Source organism: Salmo salar, chromosome ssa14 (genome assembly GCF_905237065.1).
Source record: "Salmo salar chromosome ssa14, Ssal_v3.1, whole genome shotgun sequence".
In the NCBI taxonomy this organism is placed as follows: Eukaryota; Metazoa; Chordata; class Actinopteri; order Salmoniformes; family Salmonidae; genus Salmo; species Salmo salar.
The window spans coordinates 10038368-10061004 of record NC_059455.1 but is presented as its reverse complement, the minus strand read 5'-3'; the positions used below and the strand labels follow the sequence as shown (position 1 = coordinate 10061004).

The 22637-nt window shown below is 41.2% G+C and overlaps 2 protein-coding genes across 2 annotated transcripts; one reads left to right on the top strand and one right to left on the bottom strand.

Annotated features, from left to right (window-relative positions):
• Positions 1-1573: 1573 nt before the first annotated feature.
• On the bottom strand, positions 1574-4449 carry LOC106568745 (apoptosis-associated speck-like protein containing a CARD). The gene is made up of 3 exons (XM_014139356.2): positions 4073-4449; positions 3651-3731; positions 1574-3229 (listed from the first exon to the last, which is right to left on the bottom strand). The coding sequence occupies exons 1-3, from the start codon at positions 4335-4337 to the stop codon at positions 2958-2960; spliced, it is 618 nt and encodes a 205-aa protein (XP_013994831.1). The 5' UTR covers positions 4338-4449; the 3' UTR covers positions 1574-2957.
• A 6650-nt stretch (positions 4450-11099) lies between these two features.
• Positions 11100-19752, top strand: LOC106568744 (uncharacterized). The gene is made up of 7 exons (XM_014139355.2): positions 11100-11204; positions 11743-12058; positions 17236-17312; positions 17619-17832; positions 18208-18330; positions 18822-18952; positions 19149-19752. Exons 1-7 carry the CDS (start codon positions 11100-11102, stop codon positions 19227-19229), a joined length of 1047 nt encoding a protein of 348 aa, XP_013994830.2. The 3' UTR covers positions 19230-19752.
• Positions 19753-22637: the final 2885 nt, after the last annotated feature.

Below are 22637 nucleotides of genomic sequence, written 5' to 3'. Positions count from 1 at the left end.
GTCTATATCGGTCCGCTAATATTAGTAAAGGCCCAGTGCACTGCTTTTGTGATAAATACATGTTTTCCAAAAATATATACAGTACCAGTCAAAAGTTTGGACACACCTACTCATTCAAGTTTTTTTCTACATTGTAGAATAATAGTGAAGACATCAAACTATGAAATAACACATACGGAATCATGTATTAACCAAAAACGTGTTAAACAAATCAAAATATATTTTAGATTTTAGATTCTTCAAAGTAGCCACACTTTGCCTTGATGACAGCTTTGCACACTCGTGGCATTCTCTCAACCAGCTTCACCTTGGAATGCTTTTCCAACAGTCTTGAAGGAGTTCCCACATATGCTGAGCACTTGTTGGCTGAATTTCCTTCACTCTGCGGTCCAACTCATCCCAAACCATCACAATTGGGTTGAGGTCGGGTGATTGTGGAGGCCAGGTCATCTGATGCAGCACTCCATCACTCTCCTTCTTGGTCAAATAGCCCTTACACAGCCTGGAGGCATGTTGGGTCATTGTTCTGTTGAAAAACAAATGATAGTCCCACTAAGCACAAACCAGATGGTATGGCATATCGCTGCAGAATCCTGTGGTAGCCATGCTGGTTAAGTGTGGCTTGAATTCTAAATTAATCACGAAAAGCACCCCCACACCATAACACCTTCTCCTCCATGCTTCACGGTGGGAACCACACATGCAGAGATCATCCGTCTACCTACTCTGTGTCTTGCAAAGACATGGCGGTTGTAACCAAAAATCTCCAATTTGGACACATCAGACCAAAGGACAGATTTCCACCGTTCCAATGTCCATCGCTCGTGTTTCTTGGCCCAAGCAAGTCTCTTCTTGTTATTGCTGTCCTTTAGTAGTGGTTTCTTTGCAGAAATTCTACCACGAAGGCATGATTCACGCAGGCTCCTCTGAACAGTTGATGTTGAGATGTGTCTGTTACTTGAATTCTGTTAAGCATTTATATGGGCTGCAATTTCTGAGGCTGGTAACTCTAATGAATTTATCCTCTACAACAGAGGTAACTCCTTTCCTGTGGAGGTCCTCATGAGAGCCAGTTTCATCATAGTGCTTGATGGTTTTTGCGACTGCACTTAAAGAAACTTTCAAAGTTCTGGACATTTTCTGGATTGACTGACCTTCATGTGTTAAAGTAATGATGGACTGTCGTTTCTCTTTGCGTATTTGAGCTGTTCTTGCCATAATATGGACTTGGTCTTTTACTAAATAGGGATATCTTCTGTATACCACCCTTCCCTTGTCACAACACAACTGATTGGCTCAAACGAATTATGAAGGAAGGAAATTCCACAAATTAACTTTTAACACAACTTTTATTTGAAATGCATTCCAGGTGACTGGTTGAGAGAATGCCAAGAGTGTGCAAAGCTCTACATGATTCCATATGTGTTATTTCATCGTTTTGATGTCTTTTCTACATTGTAAAATAATAGTAAATAGTAAAAATAAAGAAAAACCCTTGAATGAGAAGGTGTCCAAAATTTTGACTGGTACTGTATATATTTGGGGCGACAGGTAGCCTAGTGGTTAGAGCGTTGGACTAGTAACCGGAAGGTTGCAAGATCAAATCCCCAAGCTGACAAGGTAAAAATCTTTCATTCTGCCCCTGAACAAGGCAGTTAACCCACTGTTCCAAGGCCGTCATTGAAAATAATATTTCTTAACTGACTTGCCTAGTTAAATAAAGGTTAAAGAAAAAAAAGTATTATCATTATTTATTTTCTTAGCACCACTACTGCCCACGGCTATATTTGGCTCTATATATACTCTTTGTTTTGAAAATGCACAAGACAGTTCACAGAATTGTCAATTAAAAAAATTTTGGCCAATTTATTCATTACTACATTTAGCTAAAAATTTTCCTTTTGCCTCAATTCAGCGGTCTTGTTCAGATCGTTATGGCATTTGCAGTTCTTTATGATAGCCATATTAGCAGCTAATTAGCATTTCATTTTGGGCGGGGCGGTTGGGGGGGGGGTAAATACAGGCAAATATATTGATAAAAGTCATCTTGTCCTAGAGAGATTTACACGGTTATCAAAACATCACGCCAGGGTAAGCGTATATGAAATACACCCCTTATTTTAAGTCTTTCTAAAATCCTCTATGGGAAAAGTGAATGGTGGAAAAACAATTGGAACCATTTCCCTGTTTGACCATTAGGTTTTATGGGTATTATGACTCATACTGTGGTACTCTATGTTCATTTGTTTTGTTCAAACAAAGCATTGGCACACAAGCAAACTAAGAAAACATGTTGTGAAAGGAAGAATACTTTGGAACATTTAAAAACAGGCTAATGCCACGTTCACGTGCTAGTCAAAACTAGGAAACTGACATTTCCAACTTGCTAACTGGTTGAACGCGGAATGTGAATAACTACAACCAGTTAGCTTGTCGGAAATGTCAGTTTCCTAGTTCCGATTAGCACGTGAACGCGGCATTTGCAAGATGATTGTCCCACCTACTTCTATAGGCAGCCATATATGGATGGTAGCATGTATTCACTAACGAGGAACCAAACGAAACCAAACAGAAGAAACTGATGCAAACAAAAGCAGACAGAACAAAATGGAGGGGCATACCTGAATGTGTCCAATGGAAACTCGAATTGTTTATGTTTAAGAAACTACGTAGCCAAAGCACAGATGCACTCATTTGTATAGGCTACATAATACAATGTTACTACACGTATTCGTATGTTTTCTATTGTTGAGTTCCAAACAGCTAGATGATTAGAATTCACGACACAGTATTTGCTCATGAAAAGAAAAAAACAGCGGGTCAATATAATTGGTTTTCATTTTTTGCAAACTTTGGAGAGAATTCATTTTTCCAGTGTAAAAATATACTGAAAAACAGAGTGCATTATTATCATCAAATGTTTGTCCCTTGCCCTAAAAAAAGAAATCAAGTGGCCCCTATCTCCATTTTTCCCCCTTCAGTTCACTGATTAGGTATGGCTCCTGTTCCATCAGGATATCTAAGAACACATCTTTGCCTTTGGACCCAGATGCTTTCAGATGGACATCTAAGAGCTCCCTCATCCCGTTCTGATTGGTTCTTTCAGCCCTCACGTCACTGTAGGCATTTACGGTGATGACTCCCCTCTCCAGGAGCCTATCCAAGATGGGTGCCACCTGGCTCACTCTGTCGATCAGGGCCGTCCGATGATGGTCCACAAAGTGTTTGTCTGAGGTAGAGATAGGACATGGTTTAGGAATTTTAAAGGTGACGGACTGCAAGGCATACATAATGTATTTGATAGGGGCCTATATCTCTACACTCCTCCTTTAATGGTGCCTGTTTTTGTGTGTGTGTGCGTGTAGGGTGTGCAAATTGGAGGATAGGCCTGATGATGCACTTTTTGTTATTCAGACAGCATTAAATATGGGGAGTGAAAAATGCTGTTGAAGATTTAGAGGAGGGCAGCAGTTTCACCTACCATTTTAATGAAGAAATTAAAAGGAAGGACTTTTGTGATTGTTCATCAAGGTAGAATACTTTACATGTTGAATTTGTCCCTACATAAACCATTACTAATTACAGTAAAACCTACATTTTAATAACGTATTTGAGACATTAGGCTATATAACACCTGCTTTAGTGTTTACCTTTGATCATGTTATTTGGTCCAGGTGCACTTCCCTTAGCAGCACCCGATGTTACCCAAGATTCTTGAGCTGTAAAATAAGCTTCACGAGACACCACCAATTGAATAGAAATATGAATAATAGGCCTAAAGATACGTGTTTATTGTATAATGTATAAGGCCTATTTTGAGTTGCAAATGTAAATATCCTCTAGGCTATCACTCAGCCCAGATGTGCAAAATAGAATGTAAAACGGTCAACTTCCTTAGTTTTACATACGGACATTTTAATGCAATTTAAAAACACGTGTATTATTTATTTAATAACGTTTTCTTCTAGACTACTTTTGGGTTAACTGAAGTGTTTTTCAAACCTTTCAAAGATATGAAATGACATTTTTTAAATATATATTAAAATGTCCAATGGGCGTATGTTCGATTTACCTTTCTTGAAATCCGTCAGTTCCTTTGCGCCATCATGGCAGTCAATTGCCCTCAATACCTCTATAGCCACATCCAAAGCCCCGTCTTCAGTGAAAGTACGAGTCAGAAGGTCTGCCAAATCTATTGGGTCCAAATTTTCAACATTGCCCCTGCGAATTTTTGGCTCCTGCTTGCGTTCACAGAGTTTTTGTCTGAACCCCTTCAGTTTAGTCATTCCCAAGTCATCAAGGACACCAATTAATGTATCGCCAACGGTTTTCGGCATTTTTTATGCCAAACGGTAATTTACACTAGGTTTCGTGAGATTAAGATACGTATATTCTATTATATGTTGTCTATAGGCTACTGACTGTTTCTCTTCAAGATATGCTACTTCATCGCACCGTAGCACGTCATAGGCCAAGGGGAGGTCCATCAACACACTCCATCATAAACAGAATAACCTAATTCCCCTTACATTTTACAAAAAGGTTTTTTATTTAATTTTGATTTGAACAATGAATTATTAAATTATTTGTATATATTTTACACTGTTCTTTTTTTATATAGGCATTTATCACTTTAAAATAACAGGCCTATAGAAAATAGAAAATATATATTTTTAAATGTATGTACTGTTTTTATTTACAAACGTCATTTGACAGACAACATTGTCCCCTACAATCCTGTAAATCACACACATTTTATTGAACAGAACAAGCATTGTCACTCTTTGCTTTATTTTGTCAGCAATAAAATAGGTAGATAAGTATTTGTATAAAAATAGACCGATCCAAACGTTGATCAACAGCATGGGGGGTAAATCATACACTAAAACCAAATCAAATGGAACGATACTAGGCTACTGTATCACTTGGTAATAAAAGCGTAACACCAGCGCCACGTAAAGTAGCCAAATGTTGTCAAACGTTGCAGATAGAAATGCCATGAATACATCCGACGTGATACAGACCGCTCAGATGGGAATATATAATTGTCTATCATGTAGAATATGGAATCTGTTCAGCTCTATGCTACATTTCGATTTGTAGCATTCCATATCTGAACGTTTCACTTCAACTGAATTCAACCCAGTATAACCACCATCGAGCTGTAGGCCTAAGAGCGCATCCTGTTTAGTCTTAATACCGTAATTTACTTAGGCCTAACGTTCCCTCTAAACGGCAACGTTCCCTCTAAACTGCGCGCGGACGCGTAGTAGCCTGGATACTGCCATGCAGTAGCCCACAAAGATCTCCGCCACGGCACAACCCAAGGGGGGGGGGGCGCCAACCCAGACAGGAAGACTTAACCCGGAGTTCTTCAATGTGGCAGATAGAGTGGTCCAAAAGGGTTCGTTCACTAGAATTCTTTAACCTACTATGAATAGTCAGTGTCTCCACCTCTGCAGCTCAATTTCTTTCATTCTTTCTTTCTTTCCCTCTTTCTTTCCCTCTTTCTTTCTCTCTCTCTCTCTCTCTCTCTCTCTCTCTCTCTCTCTCTCTCTCTCTCTCTCTCTCTCTCTCTCTCTCACACACACACACACACACACACACACACACACACACACACACACACACACACACACACACACACACACACTGGAGAGACTTGGGTCACTCTGTTTTCATGAATATATAATCTGGGTCTATAAGTGTTGAAGACCCTAAATATTTTCAGAAAATAAAGCTCAAGCACCAAAGAGATAAGATAGCATTTGTGTGTTACATAAATTGCATAGTTTACTTACAAAAAAAAGTAAATTTACAAAAAAACACCCTGCAATTTGACATACCAGGTATCAAGCAAAAATGGACTTGAAAAATTATAATTTTGGTGCCCATCAATATTACAAACTTACAGTATCATATTTATGCTCATATATATTATTTTAACCTATAGCAAAGAACAGTTTTGGAATTGGCCTAATCAAGACCAAATTAAATCTGTGTGACATGATACCCTTTGGATTTATCATTTTAGAATGTCAGTGTACTAGCTAATACACAGTGCAGGTTTTAATCATGACCAGAGGGACCGTCTAAGTGCCAAATTATCCTAGGTAGATTTAAAACAGTATAATTCTGCGGTTCTGGTGAGAACTGGCAAAATGTTTCACAAACTCATCCATGTTGAGGGGAACGTGGCCCTCCTTGACTCAACACTGAGAATTCCCAGGTGGCTTAACCTGTCATCAACCATTGTTGTCCTAAGGTGGGTTTTAATCAGTTTTAAAGCTGAGAAGCTTCTCTCGCAAGAAGCACTGCTGACTGGTGTAACAGAAATCTTACAAAGTCGAAATAGCTCATGGAAGTCCTCTTTATAAGGTTTTAGAAACACAACAAAGTCAAGGAGAGTAGACAGTCTGTCCCTTCCACTTTTCTCTCTCCTATCAAGAAGCCACTTGGTTTGATGAACCTCATGTTTGAGGTTCTGTAAATCTGACTCAAAGGTCTGAGCAAAGACAAACAGATGCTCATCATTCAAGAATGTTGTGCTCTTTGGGTTGAGAGACTGGACCCCTTGCATTATCTTGCAATTCTTCTTTTGAAAACATCTATGCAGCTCAAACTGTCAAGCACCTGCTAAAAGATAACTTTCACCATCACTTTGGTCACTATTTTTCTGTCCTACAATGCTCATCATCAATGAGTCATTAAATCTTAAGCTTGTTTTAGGCTGTCTTTTACACACTGTTTGTACACTTATTTTGCAGTGCTCTGCAATCTCTTCAACCTCTTTCCAGTTCTCCAAAATAACCCTCACTTCTGTAGTCCTGTAATGTGTCTGTAAGGGCATCTACTAGATCCACAGCCCTTGCTTGGTCAAGAGAGCTTGATTGGAGCATGTCAGAAAGACATTTGGCATCACCAAGCACTTTACAAAAGGTAACCAAAAGCCCTATGAAATGTAAATCTATCTGAGAAAGAAGGCCCCTTGCCTCCACTGATCTATCACCACTATTCTTAAGTGTGATATCCTGTAGCACTATCAAAACTGCTGGAAGCCTGCCCCTCAGAGTCCAGACCATGTTTTTCAAGGCAATCAATTATCATTTTTGTGAGACCTGCTGCGTCTAAGCTTTAAGCTGACTGAAAGTGTAAAAAGCTTTTGTGGATGGCCCCGTTGTAATAGTACCTCACAACTAAAGACATTTGTTCTTTTTTCTTTACATCTTTGGTTTCATCTGCAGTTACACTAAAAACTTCACTTGGCTTGTGTACTTGGTGGCTTGTGTATTGCATGGCCCCGTCCATCGTCCCTTTGATGCTGTGAAGTTGTCCTGTCCCCTTAGCAGAAAAACACCCCCAAAGCATAATGTTTCCACCTCCATGTTTGATGGTGGGGATGGTGTTCTTGGGGTCATAGGCAGCATTCCTCCTCCTCCAAACATGGCGAGTTGAGTTGATGCCAAAGGGCTCCATTTTGGTTTCATCTGACCACAACACTTTCACCCAGTTGTCCTCTGAATCATTCAGATGTTCATTGGCAAACTTCAGACGGGCATGTATATGTGCTTTCTTGAGCAGGGGGACCTTGCGGGCGCTCCAGGATTTCAGTCCTTCACGGCGTAGTGTGTTACCAATTGTTTTCTTGGTGACTATGGTCCCAGCTGCCTTGAGATCATTGACAAGATCCTCCCGTGTAGTTCTGGGCTGATTCCTCACCGTTCTCATGATCATTGCAACTCCACGAGGTGAGATCGTGCATGGAGCCCCAGGCCGAGGGAGATTGACAGCACTTTTGTGTTTCTTCCATTTGCGAATAATCGCACCAACTGTTGTCACCTTCTCACCAAGCTGCTTGGCGATGGTCTTGTAGCCCATTCCAGCCTTGTGTAGGTCTACAATCTAGTTAACACTATCAAAGTTTGCCTTTACTGTGGCAACTGTGATCGAATCAACGCAATATTACCCACTTTCAATGCTACTGTCACGAAGTCAGTTCCTCTCCTTGTTCGTTCGGCGGTCGACGTCACCGGTCTTCTAGCCATCACCGATCCACCTTTCATTTTCCATTTGTTTTGTCTTGTTTTCCCGTGCCCCTGGTTTACATTCCCTCATTATTTGACGTGTATATAACCCTCTGTTCCCCCCCATGTCTGTGTGTGGAATTGTTTGTTGTTCCATGTATGTTCACATCAGACTGGTTTGCGCCGGGTTATGTCAACCCGTATTTGTTTAGTGTTCTTAGTGCCGTGTGTTTGTTCGCCGTAATAAAGGGCTTTGTTTGCTACCCAATTCTGTTCTCATGCGCCCTGACTTCCCTGCAGTTAGTTACGCATACCTTACTGCTACATACCGAAACAAAACAAACTATGCAGTTGTAGGCAGAACGCATCTCAGTAGGATTCTATTCAGAGGTGGAAAAAGTACCCAATAGTCATACTTGAGTAAAAGTAAAGATACCTTATTAGAAAATGACTCAAGTAGGAGTGAAAGTCACCTAGTAAAATCCTACCTGAGTAAAAGTTAAAAAAAGTATTTGGTTTTAAATATCCTTAAGTATCAAAAGTAAATGTAATTGCTAAAATATACTTAAGTATCAAAAGTAAAAGTACAAATATAAATAATTTCAAATTCCTTATATTAAGCAAACCAGACAGCACAATTTTCTGTTTTTTTTTAATTTATGAATAGCCAGGGGCACTCTCCAACACTCAGACATAATTGACAAAGAAATCATTTGTGTTTAATGAGTCCGCCAGATCAGATGCAGTAAGGATGACCAGGGATTTTGTCTTTAAGTGCGTGAATTAGGCAATTTTCCTGTCCTGCTAAGCATTCAAAATATAACGAGTACTTTTGGTTGTCAGAGAAAATGTTTGGAGTAAAAAGTGCATTCTTTTCTTCAGGAATGTAGTACTTTAAAGTATTTTTACTTAAGTACTTCACACCCTCGATTATATTGTGCACGACTCAGCCCATACTCTACACAGACCATTGCCATATATGGATTTCTACCATTTACTTTGAACTGGACTGTGTTTACAGCTGTGGTATTGAGTAGATGCACTTATTTGGAGATCAAAGCGAGAGCTGCATGTAGCCGCGTGTGCACATTTTGTTCATATCCTTTGCTAGTTAGTGAGTTATTAGCCCAGTTATAGATAATTTGTAGTCAGCATTAGGCGAGTGATTGCTTCCTACAAGAGCATAAAACATGTAAATCTCTAGTCATTAGTGAAAAGCCAGTCAGGTAAAGAGGTTTTTTGTCTTAATATTTTGAGACATGCCTTAATAAGCTAAGTAACCAATAGGCAGAGGGTAGCTTAATTTGTCTGATTCACTGTAATAATGGTATGGGAATAATAATGCATTTTATTTTGTGAAGCGGTTTCTTGCATGAAACAATACAACAACAATTTCAGTCACCTCCTTGTCTGAAGGACAAGTTGGTAAACAGATAAATGTCAAGCCTGCATGTTTTTTCAAAAGTCTCATGGCCACTGTTGGCCACTGTTAAAACTGTAACTTAAAGCGGGTACAGCCTCAGTGTTCACAGTAAAAGCACGCTGGAAGTTGCACAGAATTTTCACAACTTCAACTTTGCGCTCAGCAGACCTGAAATTTGCTCAGTGCCCCAAACAATTTGAGGGAACATTGCTTAGGCCTATATTTCAATACTTATATAGGCTACTGTATCAATCAATCAATCATCACACAGCATAGCATTTCAGTTTTAAAATAAAATATCAAAGCTACCATTGAATAACTCCCGTAAACAATAAATAGGCCTAAACTGTTCCATTTCGGAAATTGCATTCACGAATGAATGCAACTGTTTTTAGTCTTTGCTGTAATAAAGGCTTTAAAAAAAAACTTTACAATAATTATAATTTATTTAGTGTTGTTTACATTGTTCCAAACGCATAGCTGCAGGAAGTAGTTTAGGGGTGGGGGTGCTGCGATTTGGGGGAATGCAGTTTTTAGTTTTTTTTGACAGCACTGAAGATTTCTATATTGGTCCACTAATACAGGACTAGTAAAGGCCCAGTGCACACATTTTGTGAAAAAAATGTAATTCTATGTATTTGAGTGTTTACCAGCATTTGTAACTTGAGTCTCTTATCTGTACAAAACAGTTAATATGATAATACTTGTGGAAAATAAAAACACTTGCTTGATATATGCTTTCCAGTTTTTTGAAATACGTTGCAAATGCAATGTATTTTTATGTGAAAACTTTAATGTTCTATTCATTCCTTTTCAGTAGACACTCTTATCCAGAGCAGTAGTGAGTGCATACATGTTCATACTGGTCCCCTGTGGGAATCGAACCCACAACTCTACCATTGCAAGCACCATGCGCTACTAACTGAGCTACATCATCACAAACCACTTGATTTCTCAATGTACTCAATTACTGCATTGTGAATGTCTAGATAAAAACCTAAATGACCAGCCTATGTACAATACAGTAATGTACATTGACATTAAGTGGTTTGTAATACTGCACAAAATGTTGTTGTTTTCCATGTTATTTGATCAAGAAAAATATTTAATTTGATGCGGATGTTTTCTGTCTTTGCCCATAACTTTGCATCTTTTGATTTAAATGTTTGAGGACAGGGTTTTGTTCTTTCTGCATCCCATTAGAATGACAATCAAAGAGAAAGAGAGAGGACAATTCCAACTATTGAATCCTGCGAGATACTGTTCTTATTTATACAACTACCTTTTTTTCCAAAATGGAGATGCTGAAAATACTGTTAATACTAGGCACAGTGCACTACTGTTGTGAAAAAAATATATTTTATTATTATTATTTCAAAAATATATTCAGATTTTTCAGGGGGGGTTTTCAGCACCCCTACTTCCCGCGGCTATTTACATTTACATTTTAGTCATCTAGCAGACGCTCTTATCTTATACATTTTTTTTCTCCGTACTGGTCCCCCGTGGCTATGGTCCCGAACACCCCCGTTACCGATAACAATGTATAGCACCCCCACCCCCAAACTGCTCCTACAACAAAAACATGTGTATCTTAAGTTTAGGTGGTGCCTCCCTGTTCTTTTTGTCTGTTTTCTTCCGTTTGATGCCTAATGAATACGACCCTCCATTTTGCAGGGCCAGCATTCAATCTGTTCCTGAGGCTGTGCGACTTCCAGCTGGGGCCGTTTGTGGTGAACAACTACACCTCTCCCGGGGTAAACACCCAGCATCCAGACAATCTATCCTCTCCGGTTCTCCCTCTACAGCTCTATGCTTCATGAATACTAAACCACAAACATCCGTTTAGCTCCCATGCATGTACCTTTAATCTCCTGTTCAGAGTTAGCGGGTACATTAACACTATAGCCTGTACAGTATGATTTTATTGACCTTGCATTCGGAAAGTATAAATAAATAAGGTATTATTATTATTTAAAAACCTGTTTAACTTTGTCGTTATTAGGTATTGTGTGTAGATTGATGAGGAAAAAATGAATTTAATCAATTTTAGAATACGGCTGTAACGTAACAAAATGTGGAAAAAGTCAAGGGGTCTGAATACTTTCTGAATGCACTGTATTTATAAATACTTCATCAAACCAATAGAAACCTAAGAAAACATTATAAAACATTTCTTAAACACTGCACCCTCAACACACAAACATTAAAATGCTGGCATAAAAATATTTTACTCTACCATCTCAACCATCTTGCACCCCTACACCCTCTCCTCCCCTCCTCCCCCTCTTCCAGATCTTCATGTGTCTGATGTGGATCCTGCTCCAGTTTGTGGTGCTGGCCCTGTACTGGGACATACCACCTATCAGCTCCGGAGAGGGGGGTATCGCTGTGGGAGAGATCGAAGAGGAGGTGCCGCTGGTAAGGGCAGAGGAGACACCGGAGACCTACGGCACTGTCTGGGACGACCAGATAGAGACAACCCTTTCCACAGAGATCCACCCTTTCCAGGACCCTTCACAGTGCCCTCCCTCGCCACCTTCCTCTACCTCTTCCTCGTCCCCTCCTTCGACTATCTCAAACCCCCTCACAATTTTCAGTGCTAGTCGAGGTGAGTGGAGAGATAGAAAACAGCACTACAGAATCAGACTATTATTTTAGGGATACTATATCTTAATGTGTTGAAAAAGTTTGTATCATTTGTTGGTCATTGTTGTGTGTGTTGTTATTGTAAGTAATTGATTAAACATGCTGTGATAAAACAATTTCCCAAGTTGGGATTAATAAAGTAACACTCTACTCTCTCTCTCTACTCTACTCTTTAGACATGTATATTGATAGTTTCTCACCATCTTGCCTGTTGAGTTGTCTCTGTCTATTAGTGCATGTTAAATGTCTCCTGTATGGATTCAGTCTCTCAAGTATCTTTTATGTGCCAGCTTGCGTTTGTGTGTGTATGTCAGATCACTCGTATTGAGTCTCTTTCTGTGTGTGTAGATTTTTGGAAGGAGAAGGTGGTATGTATGTTGGACATCCTCTTTAATTGGCTCTATGCCTGTGTTGAGTTTTGTGGGCAAAAGGGAGACTAAATTCTAAATGCTGCAAACATTCTTTATCATTGATTTTGCCTGTCTGTAGCACATTCTGGAATGGGTTTGACGGCGATGGAAGGAGAGTTGTGAATGTAAAGCCTATCGACTTTGTATGTGGTAAATATTCTCATTCATTAGTTCGTTAGTTTCCAAGATGGCGTAGCAGTCGGACGTGTGTTTGTCTTGTCTTGTCCCGCATAAATAGTCGGTTTCTTCATTTTTCGTATATATTTTAATCTCACTTTCCATCTACGAACTGAATATACTTTCCTGCAAACCACCTCACCCAATGTGGTATGGATCTTCTATTTTTATACTTTATAACTGGAACCCCCATCAGAAGCTAGCCAGCTAACTAGCTACTAGCTAGTAGTCAGTTAGCCACTGCTAGTGGTCTTCACCGTAAGCTCGGACACCAGCCAGTTTTAGCTCGGTCAATACCTGCCAGTCTACACAGCGCAATATCAACCCAGAGCATATCGGACAGCTTTTCTCTACCATATCACCGGATTCCTGACACAAGCTCTGGACCATTACACCGGATCATCGCAGCTAGTTAGCTGCAACCGAGTGGCTATTGCTGGCTAACGCCTCTGTCCCGAAGCAAGCACCAGCTAGCCTCGAGCTAGGCCCATCTCCCGGCTAGCCGAAGAGGTATACCAGCTAATTCTTGGGCTACAATACCTCTTTGCCAATTGGCCTGGACCCGTTATTGCCGACACGGAGCCCCGCTGATCCATCACGACTGGTCTACCAACGTAATCGTCCGATGTGATTTCAACAGGATTTTCCGTTGCATTGTCGCTAAAGACCCATCTGCTAGTCCCGGCTCGCTTGCTTTCTGAACGCCATGTCTCCTGCTCTTAGTAGTAGCATGGTAGCGACTACTGACCTGCTCCCCGACTCACCTATTGCTGCTCATTGGACCCTATGATCACTCGGCTACACATGCCTCTCCCTAATGTCAGTATGTCTTGTCTACTGCTGTTTCGGTTAGTTATTATTGTTTTATGTGAGCGAGCCCCCAGTCCTGCTCAACATGCCTTAGACAGCTCTTTTGTCCCACCCCCCACACATGCGGAGACCTTAACTAGCTTAACTGGTGCCTCCAGAGACACAACCTCTCTCATTTTCACTCAATGCCTAGGTTTACCTCCACTGTACTCACATCCTACCATACCCTTGTATGCACATTATGCCCTGAATCTATTCTACCACGCCCAGAAATCTGCTTATTTTATTCTCTGTTCCCAACGCACTAGACGACCAGTTCTTATAGCCTTTAGCCGTACCTTTATCCTACTCCTCCTCTGTTCCTCTGGTGATGTAGAGGTTAACCCAGGCCCTGTAGTCCCCAGCACTATACCTATTCCCCAGGCGCTCTCATTTGTTGACTTCTGTAACCGTAAAAGTCTTAGTTTCATGCATGTTAACATCAGAAGCCTCCTCCCTAAGTTTGTTTTATTCACTGCTTTAGCACACTCCACCAACCCTCGTGTCCTAGCCGTGTCTGAATCCTGGCTTAGGAAGCCCACCAAAAATTCTGAAATTTCCATCCCCACTACAACATTTTCTGACAAGGTAGAACTGCCAAAGGGGGCGGAGTTGCAATCTACTGCAGAGATAGCCTGCAGAGTTCTGTCACACTATCCAGGTCTGTGCCCAAACAGTTCGAGCTTCTACTTTTAAAAATCCACCTTTCCAGAAATAAGTCTCTCACTGTTGCCGCTTGTTATAGACCCCTTGTTATGGTGCCCTGGACACCATATGTGAATTGATTGCCCCCCATCTATCTTCAGAGTTCGTACTGTTAGGTGACCTAAACTGGGATATGCTTAACACCCCAGCCGTCCTACAATCTAAGCTAGATGCCCTCAATCTCACACAAATTATCAAGGAACCTACCAGGTACAACCCTAAATCCGTAAATATGGGCACCCTCATTGATATCATCCTGACCAACTTGCCCTCTAAATACACCTCTGCTGTCTCCAACCAGGATCTCAGCGATCACTGCCTCATTGCCTGCGTCCGTAATGGGTCCGCGGTCAAACGACCACCCCTCGTCACTGTCAAACGCTCCCTAAAACACTTCAGCGAGCAGGTCTTTCTAATTGACCTGGCCCGGGTATCCTGGAAGGATATTGACCTCATCCCATCAGTAGAGGATGCCTGGTTGTTCTTTAAATAAGTATGCCCCATTCAAAAAATGTAGAACTAAGAACAGATATAGCTTTTGGTTCACTCCAGACTTGACTGCCCTTGAACAGCACAAAAACATCCTGTGGCGTACTGCATTAACATCGAACAGCCCCCGCGATATGCAACTTTTCAGGGAAGCCAGGAACCAATATACACAGTCAGTTAGGAAAGCTAAGGCTAGCTTTTTCAAACAGAAATTTGCATCCTGTAGCACTAATTCCAAAAAGTTTTGGGACACTGTAAAGTCCATGTAGAATAAGAGCACCTCCTCCCAGCTGCCCACTGCACTGAGGCTAGGAAACATTGTCACCACCGATAAATCTACGATAATCGAGAATTTCAATAAGCATTTTTCTACGGCTGGCCATGCTTTCCACCTGGCTACCCCTACCCAAGCCAACAGCTCTGCACCCCCTGCAGCAACTTGCCCAAGCCCCCTGCTTCTCCTTCACCCAAATCCAGATAGCTGATGTTCTGAAAGAGCTGCAAAATCTGGATCCCTACAAATCAGCTGGGCTAGACAATCTGGACCCTCTCTTTCTAAAATTATCCAGCTAAATTGTTGCAACCCCTATTACTAGCCTGTTCAACCTCTCTTTCGTATCATCTGAGATCCCCAAAGATTAGAAAGCTGCCACGGTCATCCCCCTCTTCAAAGGGGGAGACACTCTAGACCCAAACTGTTATAGACCTATATCCATCCTGCCCTGCCTTTCTAAAGTCTTCGAAAGCCAAGTTAACAAACAGATCACTGACCATTTCAAATCCCACGTACCTTCTCCGCTATGCAATCTGGTTTCCGAGCTGGTCATGGGTGCACCTCAGCCACGCTCAAGGTCCTAAACGATTTCATAACCGCCATCGATAAAAGACAGTACTGTGCAGCTGTCCTCATCGACCTGGCCAAGGCTTTCGACTCTGTCAATCACCGCATTCTTATCTGCAGACTCAATAGCCTTGGCTTCTCAAATGACTGCCTCAACTGGTTCACCAACTACTTCTCAGATAGAGTTCAGTGTGTCAAATCGGATGGCCTGTTGTCCGGACCTCTGGCAGTCTCTATGGGTATGCCACAGGGTTCAATTCTTGGGCCGACACTCTTCTCTGTATACATCAATGATGTCGCTCTTGCTGCTGGGGATTCTCTGATCCATCTCTACGCAGACGACACCATTCTGTATACATCTGGCCCTTCTTTGGACACTGTGTTAACAAACCTCCAAACGAGCTTCAATGCCATACAACACTCCTTCCATGGCCTCCAACTGCTTTTAAATAATAGTCAAACTACATGCATGCTCTTCAACCGATTGCTTCCCGCACCTGCCTGCCCGACTAGCATCACTACTCTGGACGGTTCTGGCTTAGAATATGTGGACAACTACAAATACCTAGGTGTCTGGTTAGACTGCAAACTCTCCTTCCAGACACATATTAAGCATCCCCAATCCAAAATTAAATCTAGAATCAGCTTCCTATTTCGCAACAAAGCCTCCTTCACTCATGCTACCAAACATACCCTCGTAAAACTGACTATCCTACCGATCCTTGACTTCGGAGATGTCATTTACAAAATAGCCTCCAACACTCTACTCAGCAAACTGGATGTAGTCTATCACAGTGCCATCCGTTTTGTCACCAAAGCCCCATCCATATACTACCCACCACTGCAACTTGTGTGTTCTCATTGGCTGGCACTGGCTACATATTCATCGCCAAACCCACTGGCTCCAGGTCATCTATAAGTCTTTGCTAGGTAAAGCCCCACCTTATCTCAGCTCACCGGTCACCATAGCAACACCCACCCGTAGCACGCGCTCCAGCAGGTATATTTCACTGGTCATCCCCAAAGCCAACACCTCCTTTGGCCACCTTTCCTTCCAATTCTCTGCTGCCAATGACTGGAACGAATTGCAAAAATCACTGAAGCTGGAGACTATTATCTCCCTCTCTAACTTTAAGCATCAGCTGTCAGAGCAGCTTACCGATCACTGTACCTGTACACAGCCCATCTGTAAATAGCCCACTCAACTACCTCATCCCCATATTGTTATTTATAAATGTTTTGCTCTTTTGCAACCCAGTATCTCTACTTGCACATCATCATCTGCACATCTATCACTCCAGTGTTAATGCTAAATTGTCGTTATTTCGCCACTATGGCCTATTTATTGCCTTACCTCCCTAATCTTACTACATTTGCACACACTTTACATAGATTTTTCTATTGTGTTATTGACTGTACGTTTGCTTATCCCATGTGTAACTCTGCGTTGTTGTTTTTGTCGCACTGCTTTGCTTTATCTTGGCCAGGTAGCAGTTGCAAATGAGAACTTGTTCTCAACTGGCCTACCTGGTTAAATAAAGCTTAAATAAAATGTCCAAAAATTCAGGCGTTTTCCAGCTTCGTCGAGTTTTCGAGGAAGGTTGAAGTATGCCTGCATGTGTGGTGAACATTTTTATGGATTCTCTTACCTCTCTCTCTCTGTTTCAGTAGAGTTTCTGAGGGAGGAGGTGGTGGTGCTCCTCACTGCTCAGTTCATCACCCTCTTCAACCAGACAGCACTGGAGGTAAGAGCTTCTGCAGCAACAGCCTAAACAAGGACGCCATCTTTTTTTTGTTGCATCGTAACCACATCATATGCCTAACCCTAACCGTGTTTCAAGACCTGAAAGCTCTTTTTCATGTTCATACGTTTTCACAATATAATTTTGACGTTACACCTTGTTCATAGAGTGGGTACTGGGAACTCTTTCCCATTAAGAGGTAAACAAATACTGATGTAATTTCCTGTCTTCCTCTCTCTCCCTAGAACATGGTGACTACCCTGACATAGTGATGTCATTTCTCATGTCCCCCTTCCCCTTCCTCTCTAGACCATGGTGACACCTCTGACCCAGCGCTCCTTTGGCTTCGGAGAGCTTGCCAACAGCCTGATGTACAGCCTGTGTGGCGTTGAGGTGATCCTGGGCTTCTTTTTGGTGCGCTGGCTGAGTCGCCAGGTGGAAGACCGCGTGGTGCTGGCCGTGGGGTTGGTCATCTGCAGTGTAGCCTGCGTCTGGTGCCTCATCTTCCTGGCCAACCCCCACGGTGAGTGGGTGGGAGTAGGGTGAACCTAATGGCTGATCTTGGGTCAGTTTAGCATTTTCCCCACTAAAAGTTAAGGTTAGGATTGGGGGAGGGGAAGCTGATCCTAGATCTGTACCCAGGGTTGGTGTGAGACTCCTGGGGTGGATAGGGTGGTGAGGTGACTATGAAGATGTTAATGATAGATGTGTAAGTGATATACAACCCACCACTCGGAGGCACATGAAGACCACACATATAAGCAAGCAGACACACACAAACACGCACGCACACACACACATACACCTCTTTTCCCAGAGGGAGTTGTAGTAGTAGAATTTCAACCATTTCACCAACAATCATCCATCTGACTGAGGTTGTGTCTCTTCCTGTGTCCAGGTGGGTACTCCTGGGAATTGGCAACGTTCATCATCGGAGTGTTCCTGCAGCTGCTCGGGCTTCCCTTCGTGGCCGTGTCCCAGGTGTCCCTCTTCTCCAAAGTCACTGCAGAGAAAACACAAGGTGGGTGTCTGACTTACATCACCGCCGTTTGACTCATGACATAGCAGTTTGACAGCGTATCACTCCAGTTGGGTCAGCGAATGTGACAATTGCATGTATTGGTTCATTGAGCTGGACTCACCGTAGTGCTGATTTACGATGACGTTTAGAAATGTTATTTCTGGAAGGAATACAAATATTAATATTAAAGACTGATTTAGGTAAAATAATGAAATATTTTAGCTTTGGTTTTGTTTTATTTCCTTCTGAAAATGAAATGTTCCAACAACGCACTTGTGTGAAGGTTGAGTTAATCTTAGTCAATCAGGCTCTTTGACTCACCCCCCCCTAGGCAATGAGGCTTTGACTCATGGCAATGCTGAGAATGATTAGGGGAATGATCATTAACTATCACTAAATGGCCATTTGTTTTACAGGAAGGAGAGGTCATTAATCACTAAAATGAATGGGATTGTCTTTGTGTTTGTGTGTGTGTTCCTGCTGGTGTCTAGGGTTCAGTCAAGGCGTGAGGCGCTCTGTTGGGGGGCTGGCTACTATCCTGGGGCCTCTCTGGGCTGGAGGACTAACCGGTAACTTGTACCTGATGCTTGGAATGATGCTGGCTCTTCTCCTCATGATCACAGTGAGTAACAGTGTGTGTGTCTATTCAAACCCATGATACAGTTAAAGAAGTTACGATCTATCAATCTATGAACTTCATTCACTAGGATTTAGCACCTCACTACTTTTTCAAGTGGTGCACGTTAGCCACATTTGATGATGCTTTTTGTGGCTGGCATGTACACTTTTACAATTTAACATTGGATTGTTATTTCCAGGTGATGCTGATACTATCCTATGATCGCCTTGTTGAACCCAAAGTAGTGCAGCACGCCCAGAGCTCAGACAATGGAGAATAGACAAGGGTCATGTTCAGTAGGGAGAAAATGTTTTGAAATGGGGAGGCAATGACCTGAACTTGTCCAATTAGAACACAGCTTCTGGGTTTCCGTTGCAACACATTTTGCTACGGTATGCACTACTGAACACGTCCCTGCTGTCAACTTGAATGACAACTGAAGCCCTAATAAAGGTCAAAGGTGAGGTGATGTGACACATACAGTATGTCTTCCAACTACTATGAGAAGGTCAATGAATTCACATTACAATAAAGGTGGTGTGTGTCTAAACTCTGCAATGCAGAAGAGATCCAACCAATGACCTATAGGCTTATGCAACCCACTTTAAAGCTCTGTGGAGTCTATTTTACGTTCACACTTTATTTGGATAGTCCAGTCATACTATCTGTTGATAAGCAACTTTAAAATAAAACAAATATTTAACCTTTATTTAACCAGGTAGGCTAGTTGAGAACAAGTTCTCATTTACAACTGTGACCTGGCCAAGATAAAGCAAAGCAGTTCGACACATACAACAACACAGAGTTACACATGGAATAAACAAACATACAATCAATAATACAGTAGAAAAATCAGCAGGGGATCAAATACTTTTTCCCCTCACTGTATGAGGTAGGATAAGAGAGGTAAGGCAATAAATACTGCTTGCTAAGGTTACGGTTAGGGTTAGGTTTAGAATAAGGGCTAAGGTTAGGGTTAGGGCTAGGGTTAGGGTTAAGATTAGGGTTAGAGATAGGTTCAGGGTTAGTACATAGTTAGTTGAAACGTTACTGAGTCTGTAGAGCATCTACAGATGGACTATTCAAATAAAGTGTTACCCATTTTCCTATCCCAACATTAATCTTTGCACATTTTAGCAAACTTGTTTGAAATATTGTTGCTTGTAGTGTTTCTGTAGTAGATAGAATATTTATTATCTACCGAAAGATGTATACAAAAATATATAACGTGGTATTAAGGATGTACACAAGGGGGCACCGTTGCTCTCTGTTTTAATATTTTGAATGATGTAATTGATGTTGAATAAATCAAGTTTTCAAAACCGCTATTTATAGTGCACTTGTTAGTGGAAAACATTTGTGTTTCCATATCTGAACTATGTACCCCATGCTAGCTTCCTTTAATCTTTCCTTTCCTTTCTTATAATAGATCCTGTTGTGCCAGGAGGAGTGCCTTTCACCTCTCGTTTTTAGCTCTCTCCGATCAGTGCTTATGTAGATAGATATTCAAGATAGCCAAGGGTATAGGGAGGAAGGAAGAGAATGGAATAGCAAGTAGCATTAGTAATCAGACAACCCAGAGGTATCGTAGATCAGAATAAATAACAGAGGACACTCATTTGTGTTGCCTATGTAGAGGAAGTGCATATTTCTTTCTGCATTTTGGATATTTTAACATGTGCTTCGTAATGTACATTTGTGAACCTTAACAATGGTCAACAAACTAAAGAATTTTACATATACAGTGATATTTACTCTATAATGTTTAGTAATCAAAACTAAAAAATAAGCATCATCAATTAGGGGTGCTATTGCAGTGAAATACTGTCTAGTCTATTTAAAGGGATACGTCAGGATTTTGGCAAGGAAGCCCTTTATCTAGTTCCCCAGAGTCAGATGAACTTGTGGATACCGTTTTTATGTCTGAGTGCAGTGTGAAGGAAGTCGCTCACTAGTGTTAGCGCAATTGCTAACTAGCGTTAGCGCAATGACTTGAAGTCTATGGTAACTGCTAGCAAGCTAGTAGATACTATAGACTTCCAGTCGTTGCGCTAATACTAGTTAGCATTGGCTCACTGAACTACCTCTAACTTCCTTCATACTGGATGCAGATACTGTACATAAAAATGGTATCCATGAGTTCATCTGACTCTGGAGAGATAGAGTATTGCCAAAATCCCGAAATATCCCTTTAATCATAAACTGTCCAAAATGTGCCATTAGGGAGCACTGTGTGCTCTGCAGAAAAGCAGAACGCTTGGAGCACCATCAAGGATCTGTAGATCTGCTGTACACAAATGCCCATGGTCTCCCATTTCCACTGTGTTGGACCATGCTATCAGATAAGGCTCGGTAACCTTTACAATGTTCTAATACTGCTAGCATGGCGTGTTTAGCATATGTCAGGAGAGGTATTCATTAAATGGGAAAACATAGGCAAGCATTATGTAACCATGTGTTTACTGTAGGCCTAGTACTTCTATGCCTTGCTCAGGACATGCAATGTTCTTGACCTTTGAGTAAAGATAAGAGGGGATAAACTCTTGGTTTTAGAACAAGCTAGCCTTGTCAACAACATCATGTTTGGTAATTATCACATCAATGCATTTTACTATGGAACTTAGGCCTGTATTCGATCACTTGCACGTAGAGGAAAATCTGCAGGTTCCATCAGGATGTAATCACTGTAATCATCGATTGGTGGTGTAATTACCCGCATTAAAAACAAAACACACCCAATAAGCTGTTCCAATCACAGACATTATCATTGAACATTGATGCGAAACCATACCTGTCCTTAAAGGGATAGTTCACTGTTTCGAAGCTGAAACCAAAACATGAACTATCCCTTTAAAATGTACTATAAACATTATGAGTGAACCTGCAGCGTAGTTTCCTTTTTTTATTGATTTGGGGCCTTAGTTTTAAACAGATACATCCAAAAATAGATCCAGTTACCTTTACTTATTGAAGTAATTCAGGAATTCAGATGATATGTTACCATATTTAACTTTTGTAGCCCTTTCCTGCAGTCAAATGACCAAATCGCCCTCCAGTGGCCTGATGGGTGGAATGTTGTTCATACTTTTCATAATTTCATAGTTAATAAACATTATTAAACCAAACAGCTGAACATCCAGTGTTTCTATATCAAACGGTTTTGTTATATTTCAGTCTTCTGTGATGTATATAAAAGTGTAATATTGGGACGTAAACTCAAAATATAGTACATTTCAACTCTATACCTGACATGGTAGAGGCATCTTCTTTTTTTCAAAGCCCATAACCATGTGTGTGATGTGTATACCTTAGTATCAAAGTAGATTTGTTTAAGGCTACCAAGAAAAACTCTGTGTGACCCTGATTTAGCCCACTGCAGTAAAAGTTTAAATATAGATTGTACTTTCCTCTCCCAAAAATGTGAGGGAAATCCGCTCAAGTTTGAATAATACCTGGAAGAATGAGTGATGCATAGGTGTAGGCTATAATCCTGTGATCCGATTGATGAAATATTTGTTGTTGTTTCCACCTGGACTCTATAACAGTCTACAGGTGACAAATCACAACGACTAAAATGGGAAAGTCCATGCCCTTGTGCTTGTATCTTACATATACCCTGATGGACTCAAAGTTACTTGAGTTATGAATTATTAAAGGATCTACATTGGAGAGCCTTTTGAGGCTCAGA